We start from the raw sequence: 15,105 nt of genomic DNA, 5'->3' as shown, positions 1-15,105 counted from the left end.
CCGGTTACACAATTATGTCGCTTCACTTAATTCGGACTTTGTACTTTGCGATTTACCTTTCTCACATAAAATCAAATGTGCTTCACCACTTTGGGTTATTACATTTACAAGACCATTCATATTCATAACTATATAAAATCAAATGTGGTTGTGGCAGGTTAACACTGAGGGTTAACACAAAAAAGGGCTGAAATGAGCATTTCCTTACTACTAGCCTGTCAAGCGATGGAACTTCAGAAAGGCCGATTGGGAATACTACAGCTTCCTCACAAACGAAGCTACGCAGTACCTCCCATCCCCACACACCATCAAAGTGGATGAAGCCTACCAGGACTTCTGTGATGCAATCATATCTGTGGCAAAAGACTCCATCCCGCGAGGTCGACGGAAAAACTACATACCTTGCTGGGATGTGGAGTGCGACAGGCTTTACCGCGACTTCCTCCGTTCCCCCCAGAGTACCGCCACCACCAACTCAGCAACAGCCCTGCTGGCAAGATTGGATTCAAAGAGGAAGAAGCGTTGGACAGAAGCCATAGACTCAATCGACTTCACGCACTCCAGCCGCACAGCATGGAGTACACTCAACAACCTCACTGGCAGATCACGTGCCTCTCGTCGCCAATGCCCCATTTCAGCAAATGCCATCGCCTCACAACTTGTGAAAAATGGAGTGCACAGAACGAGAGACCGTGAATCAGACAAGTCCGTCCTCAAGGAAATGACGGACCTCTGGAAGGTCCCAACACCTGTCGAGGGCAACATCTCTGGTGAGTTTACCCCAGAAGAATTTGCCTCCGCCCTCCAGCACCTAAAGCCAGGCAAATCCCCGGGCCTTGACCACCTATGCCCGGAACTAATACTCCAAGCTGCCCCCTCTATGAGGTCCTGGTTAAAAGAATTCCTTTCCTGCTGCTTGCGTCACCTGCGCATCCCAAGAATCTGAAAAAGAGCCCTAGTGGTTGCAGTCCCAAAGCCGAAGAAGCCCCCAGGGGATCCGAAGAGCTACCGCCCCATCTCCCTGCTCTGTATCCCCTTCAAGATACTCGAAAGACTTATCTACGCCCATGTCGAACCGATAATAGACCCTCAGCTCCCTCGGGAACAAGCCGGCTTTCGCCACGGAAGATCAACTGTAGACCAGGTCACTCTGATGACCCAAGACATCGAGGACAGCTTCTTGGCAAAAAAGAAGGCTGGCGCTGTGTTTGTCGATCTCACGGCTGCCTACGACACTGTATGGCACAGCGGCTTTACCTGCAAACTACTCCGTCTCCTTCCTGACAGGCACATGGTCCATATGATTATGGAACTTGTGCAAAACCGCAGCTTTACCCTTTCCACCGGTAGCGGCCGACGAAGTAGACTACGTCGACTCAGGAACGGCGTCCCACAGGGCTCTGTCCTGGCTCCCCTCCTCTTTAACACTTACATCTATGACCTGCCAGACACCATCTCCAGGAAGTATGCTTACGCAGACGATCTGGCTCTCCTGCATCCAGCCGGAGATTGGCAGTCAATGGAGAGGAACCTAAGCCAGGACATGTCAACTATATCAACATATCTCCAGAAATGGATGCTACAGCTCAGCAAGGCAAAGACAGTGTCGGCGGCCTTCCACCTAAACAACAAGGAAGCAAAACGTTAGATCAACATTACCACCGATGACGAACACCTCCCCTACTGCGCCGAACCCACCTACCTCGGCTTAACCCTGGACAAGTCACTCACGTACCGACGACACCTGGAGTCACTGCGCAAAAAAACTATCTGCGCGCGTTGCACTTTTGAGGCGGCTGGCGGGTTCCGGCTGGGGAGCTGATGCGAAAACCCTTCGCATAGCTACCTTGGCCCTCGTCCATTCTACCGCTGAGTACTGCGCACCAGTGTGGTGCCGCAGCTCTCACACCCGCCACATTGACACCGCCATCAATGACGCACTACGCACTGTGACTGGATGCCTGCGTCCCACTCCAACGGACTGCCTTCCCATCCTTGCAGGCATCCAACCTGCTGAGCTTCGCCGTAAAGGAGCCATGATTTCCCTTGCTCGTCGCGCACTGGACCCCGACCACCTCCTTCACAGTACATTCCAGTGCCTACCTGGAGAACAGCAGCGACTGAAATCAAGACGCCCATTTGTGCCCGCCGCACGACAGCTTCTGAACAACGTTGAAGATCTTGGAATAAGTGCGGCACACTGGACGAACTACACATGGAACATGGAGTGGCAAAACAACACCTCCCGACTCCGTGATTTCCTACCCGACGTCGATCCCCACCCTCCGAGAATGTCCCTCGCAAGACTTGCGTGGGTCCGGCTTAACCGCCTACGAACCGACGTCGGTCGCTTTCGTTCAGACATGTGCAAATGGGACCTGGCTTCCTCACCGGGATGCGAGTGTGGCGCCACAGACCAGACAGTAGATCATGTCGTCCATGACTGCCCAATCCATCAACCACCACATGGAGCGCTTGGACTGAAAGCCCTGGATGACGAGACTGTCGAGTGGCTGATGACATCATGCCCAAACATATAGTCCAGAAGAACAGCTCATACGACAAAGAAGAATTGCAAACAAACTGTATTTATTCATTTCTGAATACAATCAGACATTTCTGAATAAATACAGTTTGTTTGCAATGAATAAAGAAAAACAGCAAGTCGAAGAAATGGAAGTCTCCATCTTCCAGCAATCTAAGTAGTCAGACTTGGAATTTCTCAATGTAGAGAGAAAAAAGTTTTCTCTGCCTATAAAACGTTGAATGATAGTTTTATTAAATAAATACCACTTATAACTTAAACTATCTTATCTTCAATTTGTCATTTTACCTGCAGTTTTATTTTCTTTATCTAGAATGGCATGGGAAGCGCCAGAACGTTGCAAGTGGCTAAAGTGTATAAAGAATTACTTCGCTAATAGAGTGTCATTTTAAGTAAGGCAACGTTTGGTTAGAAAACTTGTTATTTTCCATTCAGTAAGAACATGGGTCACCACCCTTTTTTGCATGCGGGCCACTTTGGCACTTAGGAGAGCTGTGGCGGGCCGCACTAATAAAATTTTAGGTAGGTTGACTCTTATGCTAGAAAAGAACGCATTTCGTACCCAGTATCCAGCGTTACATGTTGTTACTATTTATCTTAGAATACCGCAGCAACAAAATTAGTCGATCAACGCTACTGCCAGGCCAAGCTCTTTTAACAACACTTTTGACTTCTTTAACAATGCCTAATAAACGAGGCCGCTTGTTTTGCGCACTTATAGCGAGGCGAGCGGTTTCATCAGAATACTCATCGCCAAGCAAGAGTGATGTTGTCACTTCGCTTCAGAAAAGATATCTTACCATTAACAGTTTCAGTAAACATGGAAATGTTTGACACATCGCAATATAGGCAACAATAGTGACATGCAAACATATCAGCAAAAAATAGGCTCCAATAACAGGGAGAAACAAACCAGGCTCCATGAAACAAACGCTTGTAGAAATCACCGAAAAAACGTTTCTATCGTAACTCATGAACAGTCTTCCCTCTAAAAAAGCAATGAATTGGTTTTTCATCTTTTTGTGAGAGTCTATAAAACCGCCTTTCCTTGATTATTAGACCAATGTCACTTGCGGTGCTTATTACCATGACAAGAATTGTTGATTAACAACATTTTGCAGTACTAAGCTAAATATTTTCATAATACCAATATTTTTCCAATTTATTATAAATTGAGTTGGCACACCGACCTATTTTGCCAACAAAAACTTGCATAAAGGAATACTGCTCGGGAAACCCAATAACGGTAAAACGCACGCAAGTGTTTACAGGACATTTACAAACTTAAAATAAGCAACCCTATGCTCACAGACATTTTCGAAATTCGAAAACAGACGTTTTAATCAACCACTGGGACAGTGTGGCTGGACATCGCATTGGAATAACTTTAAACAACCCCTACCTACAACAGTGTTGTACGTTGACGCCGTCAATTTGACAGCGTCATTTGACGGCGTCAACTTTTTGTTGACGCTGAGGCTAGCGCCGTCAATTTATTTTTCAGTTGACGGAAGTGATAGCGCCGTCAACTATTTTGCTGATTTTAAGCGTCAAGCGCTAAGCGTCATTTTTTGTTTTCATGGAAAATCTCGTTTCACAATAAGAGTTTCACAATGTATTCTGGCCAGCGCGACTCATCCGAATTATCGGCTTTTGCGTTGGTTGCAATGGCTCCCTGGAATACATGCGGAAGAAGTTCGCCAAATGGTGATCACCCTTGTATTGAGAACGAGGGATCAGAGACAGAAAGCGAAAAATCCAAGAATGGCATCGCGGACGTTGAATATACTTTATTTCAAGGGCTCTATGCCCCTAAAAAGAGCGATGTTGGTGCAGTGGACCTCGTTAAAAGAGTTATTCATGCTAAACTATCACAGCACGCTTGGAACAGTGATACCTTTCCGACTAAACGTTTTCAACTTGTTTTTGAAATACAACACACCAATACCAACCAGCGCTGCTGTGGAACGCATGTTTTCACTCGGAAAGGACAATATGCGCAGGGGCGCCGGAAGCGGGGGAGAGCAGGGGAAGCGGATGCCCCCCTGCCCTCAAATTTCTATGGATGGGGAGGGAAGAGGGGGCAATGGTGCCCTTTTAAGGTCATGTAAGCTACTGCACACTTTGCAATATAACAATTTATGCTATTCGCTTTTAGCCTAATTATAATGTTCTATTTTTGCCTCAAAATAATATTCACAACACAAAATTCTCCATCACAGTAAGTTATATTACATCATTATAAAATAGCATGATGCCCTTCCGTGCCATTGTTCTTTGTATAGCGGACACTTGTATCATTACTCGATAATGAGCTGATAGATGAGCATTATCGCTATATCTTATCCTAAAACTTACAAAAAAATTGGCCTTTCAGCAACAAAAGTGCCCTTTTTTCATACTCCTGCCCATCCAGTCAAAAATCGCTCCGGCGCCCCTAAATATGCGTCCCAAACGCAGCAGATTGTCAGACAAACGTTTTGAAATGCTTGTTTTTCTGCAAGGAAATAACTAATAGGCTGAGCAGCTAATTACAATACAGTCTCAAAACATAATCATCATCATCATCATTTTCAGCCTGTGAGAGCCCACTGCAAAGCGTAAGCCTTCCCTTTTTCATGCCAATTTACACGATTGTGTGCTAGTTGGTACCAATTGGTTGTATTGCATTGTTTGTCAATGTCGTCCCTCCATCTCACTTTTGGTTTTCCTTTCTTTCTTTTGGTTTCTCGTGGTGTCCATGTTGTTAATTTTTTAGTCCATCTATTGTCCTGATATCTTGCTATATGACCTGCCCAGGACCATTTTAGTTTCTTGATTGTGCTTAATAGGCTATATCTCGTAATTTCGTTTGGTTTCTGATCCATTCGGCAAAACATAATACCTGCTCTTTATTTATAGCTATTGTTAGCCTGAACTTGGTTGAAATATTTCCGTTTTATGAGACGCTGGCAAAAAACAGTGCTAGAAATTAGCGCTGACGCTGACGCCGTCAATTTCTTTAAGAGCTTACGCAGTCCTTTACGCCGTAAAGTTTTTAGGCAATTCGCGCTGATGCTGACGCCGTCAAATTATTTCAATGACGCGTACAACACTGACCTAGAACTACAATCTGATTGGTTGGTCGGTGGAATCGTATGCAAAGCGAAACTATGCTTCCCGGAAAGTATTTTTTGCCTTTATGCTTTTTAACTCTTCAAGAAAAGTATTTTTGGTTATACTTGTGCGCTGATACCGTTTGCGGGCCACACATAAAAACGTGGTGGGCCGCATGCGGCCCGTGGGCCGCCAGTTGGTGACCCTTGAGTAAGAACATTACTACTGTTCTAAACATAATTGTAGCCGCAAAATGCGTTTCCATAACAAGACATCACATGACTTCTGTACGCACATCGCACGCATGACGTAATGAAGAAAAGAGACTCCAAAGTACAAACGAGAGAAGAATAGAGAAAAGTTTCGAACGTGGAAAAAAAGGAAAACCACAATCACGTGATGCCAAACATTGACGTGGAAAAAGGGTTAGTATAAAAGTGACAGAAGTGGAAAAACATTGTCATTCAGCATTCAGCAATGCAGCTGAGAATTAGTTCGTTTCCACAATTACAGTATTAATTCATATTTATTTAAAGAAAAACATTCAATACTATAGTGTACATGGTATCCACCAACGAAAAGATTGTTCAATGCTTAGCAGAGCAAATGAAAGAAGTTATTATTTGTCAAAAAGAGCTGTGCTAACGTGAAATGCAAGTTTTTTCAGCAACATGGCTGCTTAGTTTTGAATCTTTTTCCTCGGACTGACAAAGCCTTGATAGGTTATTCCTGGTAGTTTCGCATACTTGTAGATGTAGAGGCTCTTGATGGAGGGCCGGTTACTGAGATTGGCAGAGTGAAGTTTTCCGATTGTTGAGGTGTTGTTGCCGGGAAATTATTCCATTCGCTAGGTGCGCTGAATGGAGAGCAGTCCTGAAAGTGCGTTGCTCATGCGCACACCCCGAGAGTCGAACCAGCGCCGCGTGATCTATAGTTAGAGTTCTTCCCAATATTCGTGTGAGTGAGGATTCATGGTGCTACTATCGGGATAAAATGTCCAGACAACAGTATAATAAAATCTAGTTCGAATATGTTTAGTATTCAAATTTTCTTGCCACGAAGCCATGTAAGCCTTATTGAGATAGTTAAGCCATGCAGATTACGATTGAAAGAATGAATTATGAATGTTGCCAATGATGCGTGTAAAGTTATTCTGTTAGATTAATTAAGACTTGTATTTTTTAGATTTATTTATAATTTATTTATTGCGACTAAGAAAAGCGTTTAAATCACTGATTTTTGTACTGACACTGTAAAATGAAAACATCGTACCACTTTGAAGAACTTGTTGCCAATTTAACTGCATAAGCAGAAAACATAATTTATGAACGAAATGGCTACTGCCAATCCTGCTGCCCTGCTCACTGACATTGTACCTGACGGACGGTGCCTGGCCCCTACTCGTGACCCGCCAGGGCAAAGAAGCGTTTACATCCCACCAGGTAGGTACTGTACAATAGTGTTAACGTTTCGAGTGTTAGGCTTTATAAACTTGGCATTTCTTGCTCACCCATCGTGTGGCATATACATGTTCGAGGATCCAAGGGGTATCTATTGGTATCTATCTACATACAACACAAAAAAGGAACTTTATTCATTGTAAGCTCAGTTTAACGTAGATTTTTATATCATCGCCTTTTGTTGAAATCGCCCCCCTCCCCCCTAAGGCTGCTTAGTGGATCTGCCCCTGTGTACGTCACATTGTATGCTATTGATTTTAACTGCTTGTTGTATATTGTCTTGGTCAGTCGGGTTACAATCGCTCAGATCTTGATGATGGGGTTGTCTATTGGGCTAGAGTTGAAAATAATTTTCCGTTTGTTTACCATTGTAGGCAATCCAGAAAGAGAAACATACAGACTTTCCACTTTTAAGGATTTCCCAGAAACAGTTCCAGTGAACACGTGCAAGTTCGCTTCCAGTGGCTTCTACTACACAGGGTTCAGTGACAGAGTAAAATGCTTCAGGTATGCTTCAAGATAACATAGTGTTTAACTAAGTTATCAATTTTTAGGCATTACTCAGTTATGAAATTTCGTAACCTCTATAATTACTCCCTGTATGTGAAAAAGTATATCAAAAGAAAGAAAAGACAAAGCAGCCAATCTTCGTGCCTATTTTCAGGCATATCATTGAGTGTTTTGCCAAGACCACAGGCGCTTGCTTTCGAGCGGTGTCGAACCGACGCCCTTTCGAACATCGTACCGGGTTACTCAGCTATGCAGTAGATACCACTCAAAATGTGGTATTGGATTATGTCTTACTCCCACCTGACAGAAGATATAGTGAAGTCACAATGTACACATTGATAAGTATGCATAAGTACTATATTTAAGTACGATGCAGATAAATGGTTATTGAAGTATGACGCATTGTGCAAAGTCTGTTTACGTTTTACAAATGAAATATAAAAAGTTACAGAAGAATTTTTTTGTCATGTCATGTTATGGCGACAACATGACTTTACAAAATATTTTGAGAAAGTTTATTTCGTGAGCTTCAGAGTTCATAGAGCTGCTTGTGAATCAACAATGCAGTAAAAAAACTTTCACCTTTTGTTTGAATACTTAGAACATGAGTTGCGGGATTATTTTTGTATGAACAATGAACTTCCAAACAAGCATGGTTAAACCCTCGGAAACGTTTGTGACGTCATGCTATAAATACAAGGCTTTATTTAAACCAAAAGTTTGCAGGTGTATATTTTGTTGTGCACTGTGGAGAAGGAAACTTGTAAATTTTTAGTCGACTTGTGCGCAGCGATGACAACAGAATAAATCTAAAGTGGAAACTACTCAGTGATTTTCCAATTTCGTTTTGGTAATCACCGTAGGGTTACTGAAAAAATAAGAAAAATTAGTAGTTTCCCTGAACATTTTGGGTTCAAAGATTTTCAATCAATTTCAATAATAATTCGATTTCTTTTCAGTTGTGGACAAGCAGTTGACACCTGGCTGATCGGTGATGACGTCACACTACCTCAATGGCATAAACCTGACTGTGATTTCATAAACGGGAGAGAAACAGGAAACGTTTCAATAGGTTTGTAAAATTTTCAAATTGTATACTGATATCATTTTATAATTTTATATATATTATCATCACGAAGTTGTTACCGACTTGAATAATTGAATGAAAAGTTCCTGTTTGAAAATGCCTTCAGCATCATGTTCCATATTTTCCATTCAAAGCATATTGTTTGTACAGTCGTCTCGGCTTAATTCTGATACCGGATAACCAGGACAACCGCTTTATTTGACTAAAATGCTCGGGAACGGAACAAAAGTAAAAATGCTCGTAAAAAAAATCCCGTTAATTCGGACAATTTTCCGTTTCATTCGGACACAGGTTTCCAATTCCCATCGTTATAGGTTATATGACACAATAAACAGAACTTCGTTCGTTTTAACACAACATGCAATTGCATTATGAGTGATTATGGTGAAACAATGACGATTGTGATTAGGCTATAGTGAAACAACAATCGACAATGAACTCATGTAAGGCCGTGCCAGCTTCATAGTCGCTTTTACTTCGGTACAATTGCATATATCTTGTAGAACAGAATGGTACGTATTGAATCGCTTGGTATCGAAATACTGTACAATACAACTAACCTGAAGGTATAACTCTTGTGCGTTTCATGCGATCAGTGCCAATTACTGCAGTATAGCGCAGCTGCAATTCATTTATTACGCAACAGCACCGTATTTTTTAATGCGTTGTCTGCCTTTACGCACGACCCTGAAACGAACAATTGATTTTCCGCTTAATTCGGACAAAGCCATTTCTCCACTTAATTCGGCCAAAAGTGAGCGGAACCAAAGTGTCCGAATTAAGCGGAGTCGACTGTAGTTTACTTCTAAACATAGCAACATTTTTGCGCACTCCGCAGCGCATTAGGAGAATAGAAAATAAAAAGTTCCTCAATACGTTTATGGCTTACATTGTGTCTGCGCATGAGACGCACGTTTGAAACATTTTTACGTGCAAGTTTGCACGCTTCACTGCAATAGCACCATGTGATAATTTGCAACCAGATAACTTGTCCGGATTTAATGCTATTTTAACGACGCATTTTCAAGCCACAGTGTAATTTATACAAAAATTTAGTTGTCAGTCAGACAAAAATTTCGTTTTAGCTGAAAATTGATTTGAAATTTCGTTTTCAAGAGCTTTTGTCTATTCAGTAAATATACAACACATCTATTCAAGACATTTACTTATTATTACAGGATCTCTATTTGGAAGGAAACCTCAAATTAACAATGGTACTAGTAGCAGTCAATCTAGAAATCATTTTGTTCTTCCACCTCGAGTAAACGGCTTTGATAATGCTGTAGCCTCATCTTCAAATGCTTCTCTAAGAAACTCGCCATCAAATGTTGTTGTGGCTACGCAATCCTCTGCAATAAACAACACCAACGGATTTTCATCATCAAACAGCCACAGACATCCTACATCACACCATCTGAGTGAAGAAGAAAAGCGAAATCTCAAAGCGATGTTTCCTTGCCAGAATCCAATCAATCCACACATGAGGGGGGCTCATTCTCGTTTGCAGACCTTTTTGGACAACCCAGGTACTTGGCCAGCGCATAGAATTCGTGCCACTCCTCAAGAGATCGCGGATGCAGGGATGTACTACCTCGGAGAGAGTGATCGTGCGAAGTGCTGGTATTGTAATGGAGGATTGCGGAACTGGGAGCAAGATGACAATCCATGGGAGGAACACGCCAAATGGTTTCCCATGTGTGAATACGTTCTTCAACAAAAAGGACCTTCTTTCGTCCATGATATTGTCGCTAGATTTCCAAATTTAAGAAGACCGGTACTTTACAATCCTTCCACAATATCTGCAACGCCTCAAGTGAGAGAAGTTCTATCTGGGCCAAGGTAATTGATATTTCATGTTGTTAAAAGACAAAGAAGTATTCAATGGCATTGCATATGTCACATGTGCTAAAGCCTTGTTAACTTATGTATTATTTCTATTGTTGTAAATGTTTAACCTCTTAAAAGTTATACCACCATAAATAATACTATTTATAAAAGTTTGGTACATAAATGCAGGAATCAATTATCTGTTATCAACAATCAGTTATCTGATATGTCATGGATCTTATTTTGTATTTTTGTTCATTATTATGCCTTTTATTCTCTTTTGTAATTTGACAGGCTTTCAAGAAACGGAGCCAATCGAGTGAATGGTGTTCCTGAAATCATAGACCCAAGAAAGAAGATGAGAGACTGGAGAAGAAAACTAAAGGAAGACATGAGATCTTCAGAGGTTGTATATCACCCTCGGGAGATGGGTTTTGAAGATACTACAATAAAAGAAGTTATCATGATGTAAATATATGTTTATTAGCATCAGTTTTGTATAAATCAATGTTAGTTGTGCAAGAGCAATAAATTTCTAGATTAACTCATGAACTAACTTTTTGTCAAATCTGGGACATTAAAGTGAAAAATAGTTGTCAAGAAAGATATTGCTTAAAATACGACAATGAGCTTTAATCATATGAAATCCATAGAAATCTGAAATCTCTAGAAACGCGTTGCATTTTTATGAGATGCTGGTTAAATCAGCAACAGCTTGAAAAATGATGTAGAAAAAATGGCCAATAACTTTTTTGCTAATGCCTGCTTTGCCTAGACTGCTCCCACAGCGACTTGGGGACTTTTGGAGAAACAAAAATTGCCTATGTATTGCATAATAATTCAAATCCCTGACCTGATAAAGAAAACTGAGTTGAAATTCGGAATCAGCGCGCAAACTTACATCTGGGATGGATTTTCATATTCAGTTCTGACATAGGCTAGTTCATTTTTTGTGACACAGTGTATAAATCAAAGGTCCAAATAGATTGAAAAAGCCACCATATACTGATGGTTTAGGCCAGGACTTCCCAAACTTGGGATCGCGACCCCGCAATGGGTCGAGAAACGAACTTCAGGGGTCGCAGAGAGTGTACCAATTTTACTCAAAGTACTGCATATTAACATTTCTGTGCAAGTTATTAACTTTATTGAGAGTCGCGCACTCAGTACGCGTATGTTCGCAAATTGATGTAGTAAAACGGAATCGGAATTTAAAACCCTTTTATTGCAATGTGAAGTAAGATGGCTTTTAAAAGTTGAAGCTAAAAAGATTATTAGTGTTGAAAATTGAAGTAGTGACTTTTCTAATAAAAAAATGCAGACTTTGCTCATCATTTTCACAATGACATCTGGATTTTGAAATTATGCTGTTTATCAAATTTGCTTAAAAAACTGAGCGAACTTACCTTGTCCCTCCATAGAGAAAACATCTATGTTTTTACATTGAAATCTAAAATTAAACCGTTCATCAACACATTAAACATCTGGAAACAAAAAGTTGAAAATGATTCATTTGAAATGTTCTCATTTACTGAAAAGTTTTTGGTTAGCAATGATGTAGAATCAAACATTATTAAGCCTTTGGCTATTATACGTTTGTCAAATCTGTTGAAACAGTTTCAGAAGTATTTTCTTCCAGAATTGGACAATACCAAATTATATTGAATTCAAAACCTATTTGCAACGCGAAAACAAAGTAGCTAGCCTACTGAGCACTTCTCTCAGGAAGATATTATTGATCTATTTTCTGACTTATAGTTTATAGTTTGTGGAAATTTATAATTTTTTTGCAAAACACCTTCACACTTTTTGGCTTAACATTAAAGCGGAATATCTACCGTTACCTGATTCAGCAGCAGGCCTAACCGCACTCCTGTCGTTTGTTTTGACGTATTTGTCTTGAAAATTTCCAGCAGAGGAAACTGAGGCAAATATTGGGTAGGCCTACTCGTTGGGAGGATCGTCTCACCAACGACGCAATTACAAAGATCAGTTAAAGTCTCCCTCAACCCAGCAAACATTGATCTAGAATCGTGGGAACAACTTGCCAGTGATAGGTCAATCTTGAGGAAGAGAACGAAGGAACGCACGAAATTTTTCGAAAAAAAAAGCAGGATACGAAAGTTTCAGAAAAAATAAAACATTAGAAAAAAAGGTAATACAACCACGTTCCCAACTCTCCATACAATGTGACTTTTCCAACGTCTTTTCCATTACACCATGTAACAAAATTTCGCAAAATTTTTAGTTGCAGAAAAAATTTTATGTATTGTGTTCTGTTACTTCAAACTAATCACCAAAATACCAAAAAAAATCTGAAGTGTCCTTACTTTTGATAAAATGTCACTTTTTCTGATTGTTAGTTTTACTCAAAGATTTTCTGTATTAACCAGCATAGCTTTCTATTAAACGTGTAAGCATGCAAACACAAAGAAATAATATGCAAATATAAGCCATATATGCATCATGCAACGATGAAAACACTTCAAAAGTGATCACATTTGTGTGACTTGCGTCTATACACTGAGAAATCTTCTCGTATTGCGGATCATACACCCCCCCCCCCTCTTTCATGTTGCAAATCCACCGCCCTAGATATTTTCTTTCCATATAAGATGACCCCTTTCACCATCTTTTCCGCTTCCACCAATTACTCATACAAGGATCAACACAATCAAGATGGGAGTGCAGGAAATGCATTTTTATGGACATGAAACACACCATTATTCATATTCTTTCATCACATTGTTTCCAAAAGTTGACAATTATTGCTTTGTTGAGCCTATTACCAAAATTCTGAATTTATGTCTGTATTAGGCATGTTGAATTCGTCATGAGAGACTTTTTCTATTATTGAGACACTATACGTGTCTTATGCAGTTTTTTTGCTCGAGGGTTTGAGAATCGGCAACTCAGCTGCTAACTGCTATGCGAAACATGTGCAATAGAACATAACATGGAAGAATATGCAATGTCATGACGGTTTTTTGTTTTTCTAATCCGTGAACTGTCAACCATATAGCAACAACGGTCTTCTGTATGGTTTCGGGGTTCTCTCCAAACTGTTGAAATAGCAAATACTGTAGTACTGTATCAAATGTCGTTTTCCCTTAGTCAATCATCTAAATTGGAGAGAATTAAATCAAATGTAGTTATTACTATCTGAAGCCTTTACAAATTGTTTCACCTAACGGATCATCAGAAGGTCTTATTCAAATAGATTTATTCAAATAGATTATGTTCTATTTGAATAAGACCTTCTGATGATCCGTTAGGTGAAACAATTTGTAAAGGCTTCAGATAGTAATAACTACATTTGATTTAATTCGCTCTGCTTTGCCTTTTTGCTTGGCATTGAGCACTTTTTGTAGTATTAATAGTTTTCATTGTTTTAAATTGGAGAGATGTGTTCTGCAGATCACATATGGTGCACAGCTTTTAACTTGGTCAATTTGGTCACTAATTTCCATACCAAAATACATTTCATAAGTATAAAAGCTTTGCTTCTAGCTTTGTTTCATTGCACATTTCGCTTGTTAGTCTGATATGGTTACTGATATAGGTAGACCACAGACATGGAAAAAAGGTTTCAAAACAATCAGTAGAAAGTTTGCATTCACATGATGATCCATTGATCCAATTCCCAACTTATCTGCAATTTAGGCTAGAGCTTTCTACAGAACACAGTAAGAAACAATGAATGATTGAAACATTTTAAGTTCTATATTTTCTGATTACATTGATAGTAAATAAAAACGGTCATCATGAAAATGATGAAATAAAAACAATTTGAAATTTCTGTACTTGCTCTATTCCTCGACTATGACCAAACAAAGATCATTGTTATGATACAAGCTACAGTTATGAAGCTAAAATGATAGCCACTATAGTTTACCGATCATAGTTTACCGAGTTCTACAATATGGTAAACTATGATGTAGAGTTCTACAATATGTAAAATCAGTTGTTGAGTCTTTGTTCAATATGAGAAGTCGGTTCTTTCAGTTGAATGCACTATCTAAAATCGGAACTTAAAACCAGTATCAAGAAATCAGTCTTGGTAATTCTAAAGCAATATATCAGTTTCGTTGTTGCTACTGTTTTCTATTTTTGGCACTGCCAGGATGACGTTTGGATCAAGTTATTGTTAATAATGTAGCAGCGACAACATTTCGTATCCAGTTGTTGGTGATGGAGTTTTGATGATTCTGGTGTTTTTCTTTACTTTCTGTGTGCTGGATCGAAGATTAAAACTATAAACAATTACGTTGTGAGCAAGCATTGATCTTCTGAGTTGAGTTAGTAAACGATACAGCAGCGTAATCGACCTCGTGTCCTATCATTCCTTGTCGACTTTGCCCAGGAATGTTGCCATCCCACTGATGGCTGTGTATGGGTGGATATGCTGAAAGCAGCGTCCGCTACATATTTCTACATCATAGTTTACCATATTGTAGAACTCGACATCATAGTTTACCGACCTTATAAGGAATTTAGAATAAGAGCTTGAGAAACAGGGTACTAGAAGTTCAAAAACCTTAAATAAATATGTTTTAAACGACACTTGTGGAAAAAAATTG

The 15,105-nt window shown here is 40.0% G+C and overlaps 2 protein-coding genes across 3 annotated transcripts in view; one reads left to right on the top strand and one right to left on the bottom strand.

The window, feature by feature from the left end:
• LOC145783065 (baculoviral IAP repeat-containing protein 8-like) overlaps positions 1 to 15,105 on the bottom strand; it is a 145,470-nt gene that overhangs the window by 71,175 nt on the left and 59,190 nt on the right. The window lies entirely within an intron of this gene.
• Positions 1 to 15,105, top strand: part of LOC145783062 (uncharacterized) — a 40,211-nt gene that overhangs the window by 18,383 nt on the left and 6,723 nt on the right. For both annotated transcript variants that reach the window (XR_014290898.1, XM_082594834.1), the window contains exons 2-6: positions 6,848 to 7,083; positions 7,476 to 7,608; positions 8,571 to 8,683; positions 9,877 to 10,537; positions 10,820 to 10,993. Coding sequence is in view for 1 of the 2 variants with exons in the window: in XM_082594834.1 (XP_082450960.1) it covers positions 6,966 to 7,083; positions 7,476 to 7,608; positions 8,571 to 8,683; positions 9,877 to 10,537; positions 10,820 to 10,993 (1,199 nt within the window). In the remaining variant the exon portion in view is untranslated. The remainder of the gene's footprint in view (positions 1 to 6,847; positions 7,084 to 7,475; positions 7,609 to 8,570; positions 8,684 to 9,876; positions 10,538 to 10,819; positions 10,994 to 15,105) is intronic.

This window comes from Aplidium turbinatum, chromosome 14 (assembly GCF_918807975.1).
Source record: "Aplidium turbinatum chromosome 14, kaAplTurb1.1, whole genome shotgun sequence".
NCBI classification, from domain to species: domain Eukaryota; kingdom Metazoa; phylum Chordata; class Ascidiacea; order Aplousobranchia; family Polyclinidae; genus Aplidium; species Aplidium turbinatum.
Note: the sequence above shows the minus strand (reverse complement) of the source record. Positions and strands in the feature narration are given on the sequence as shown.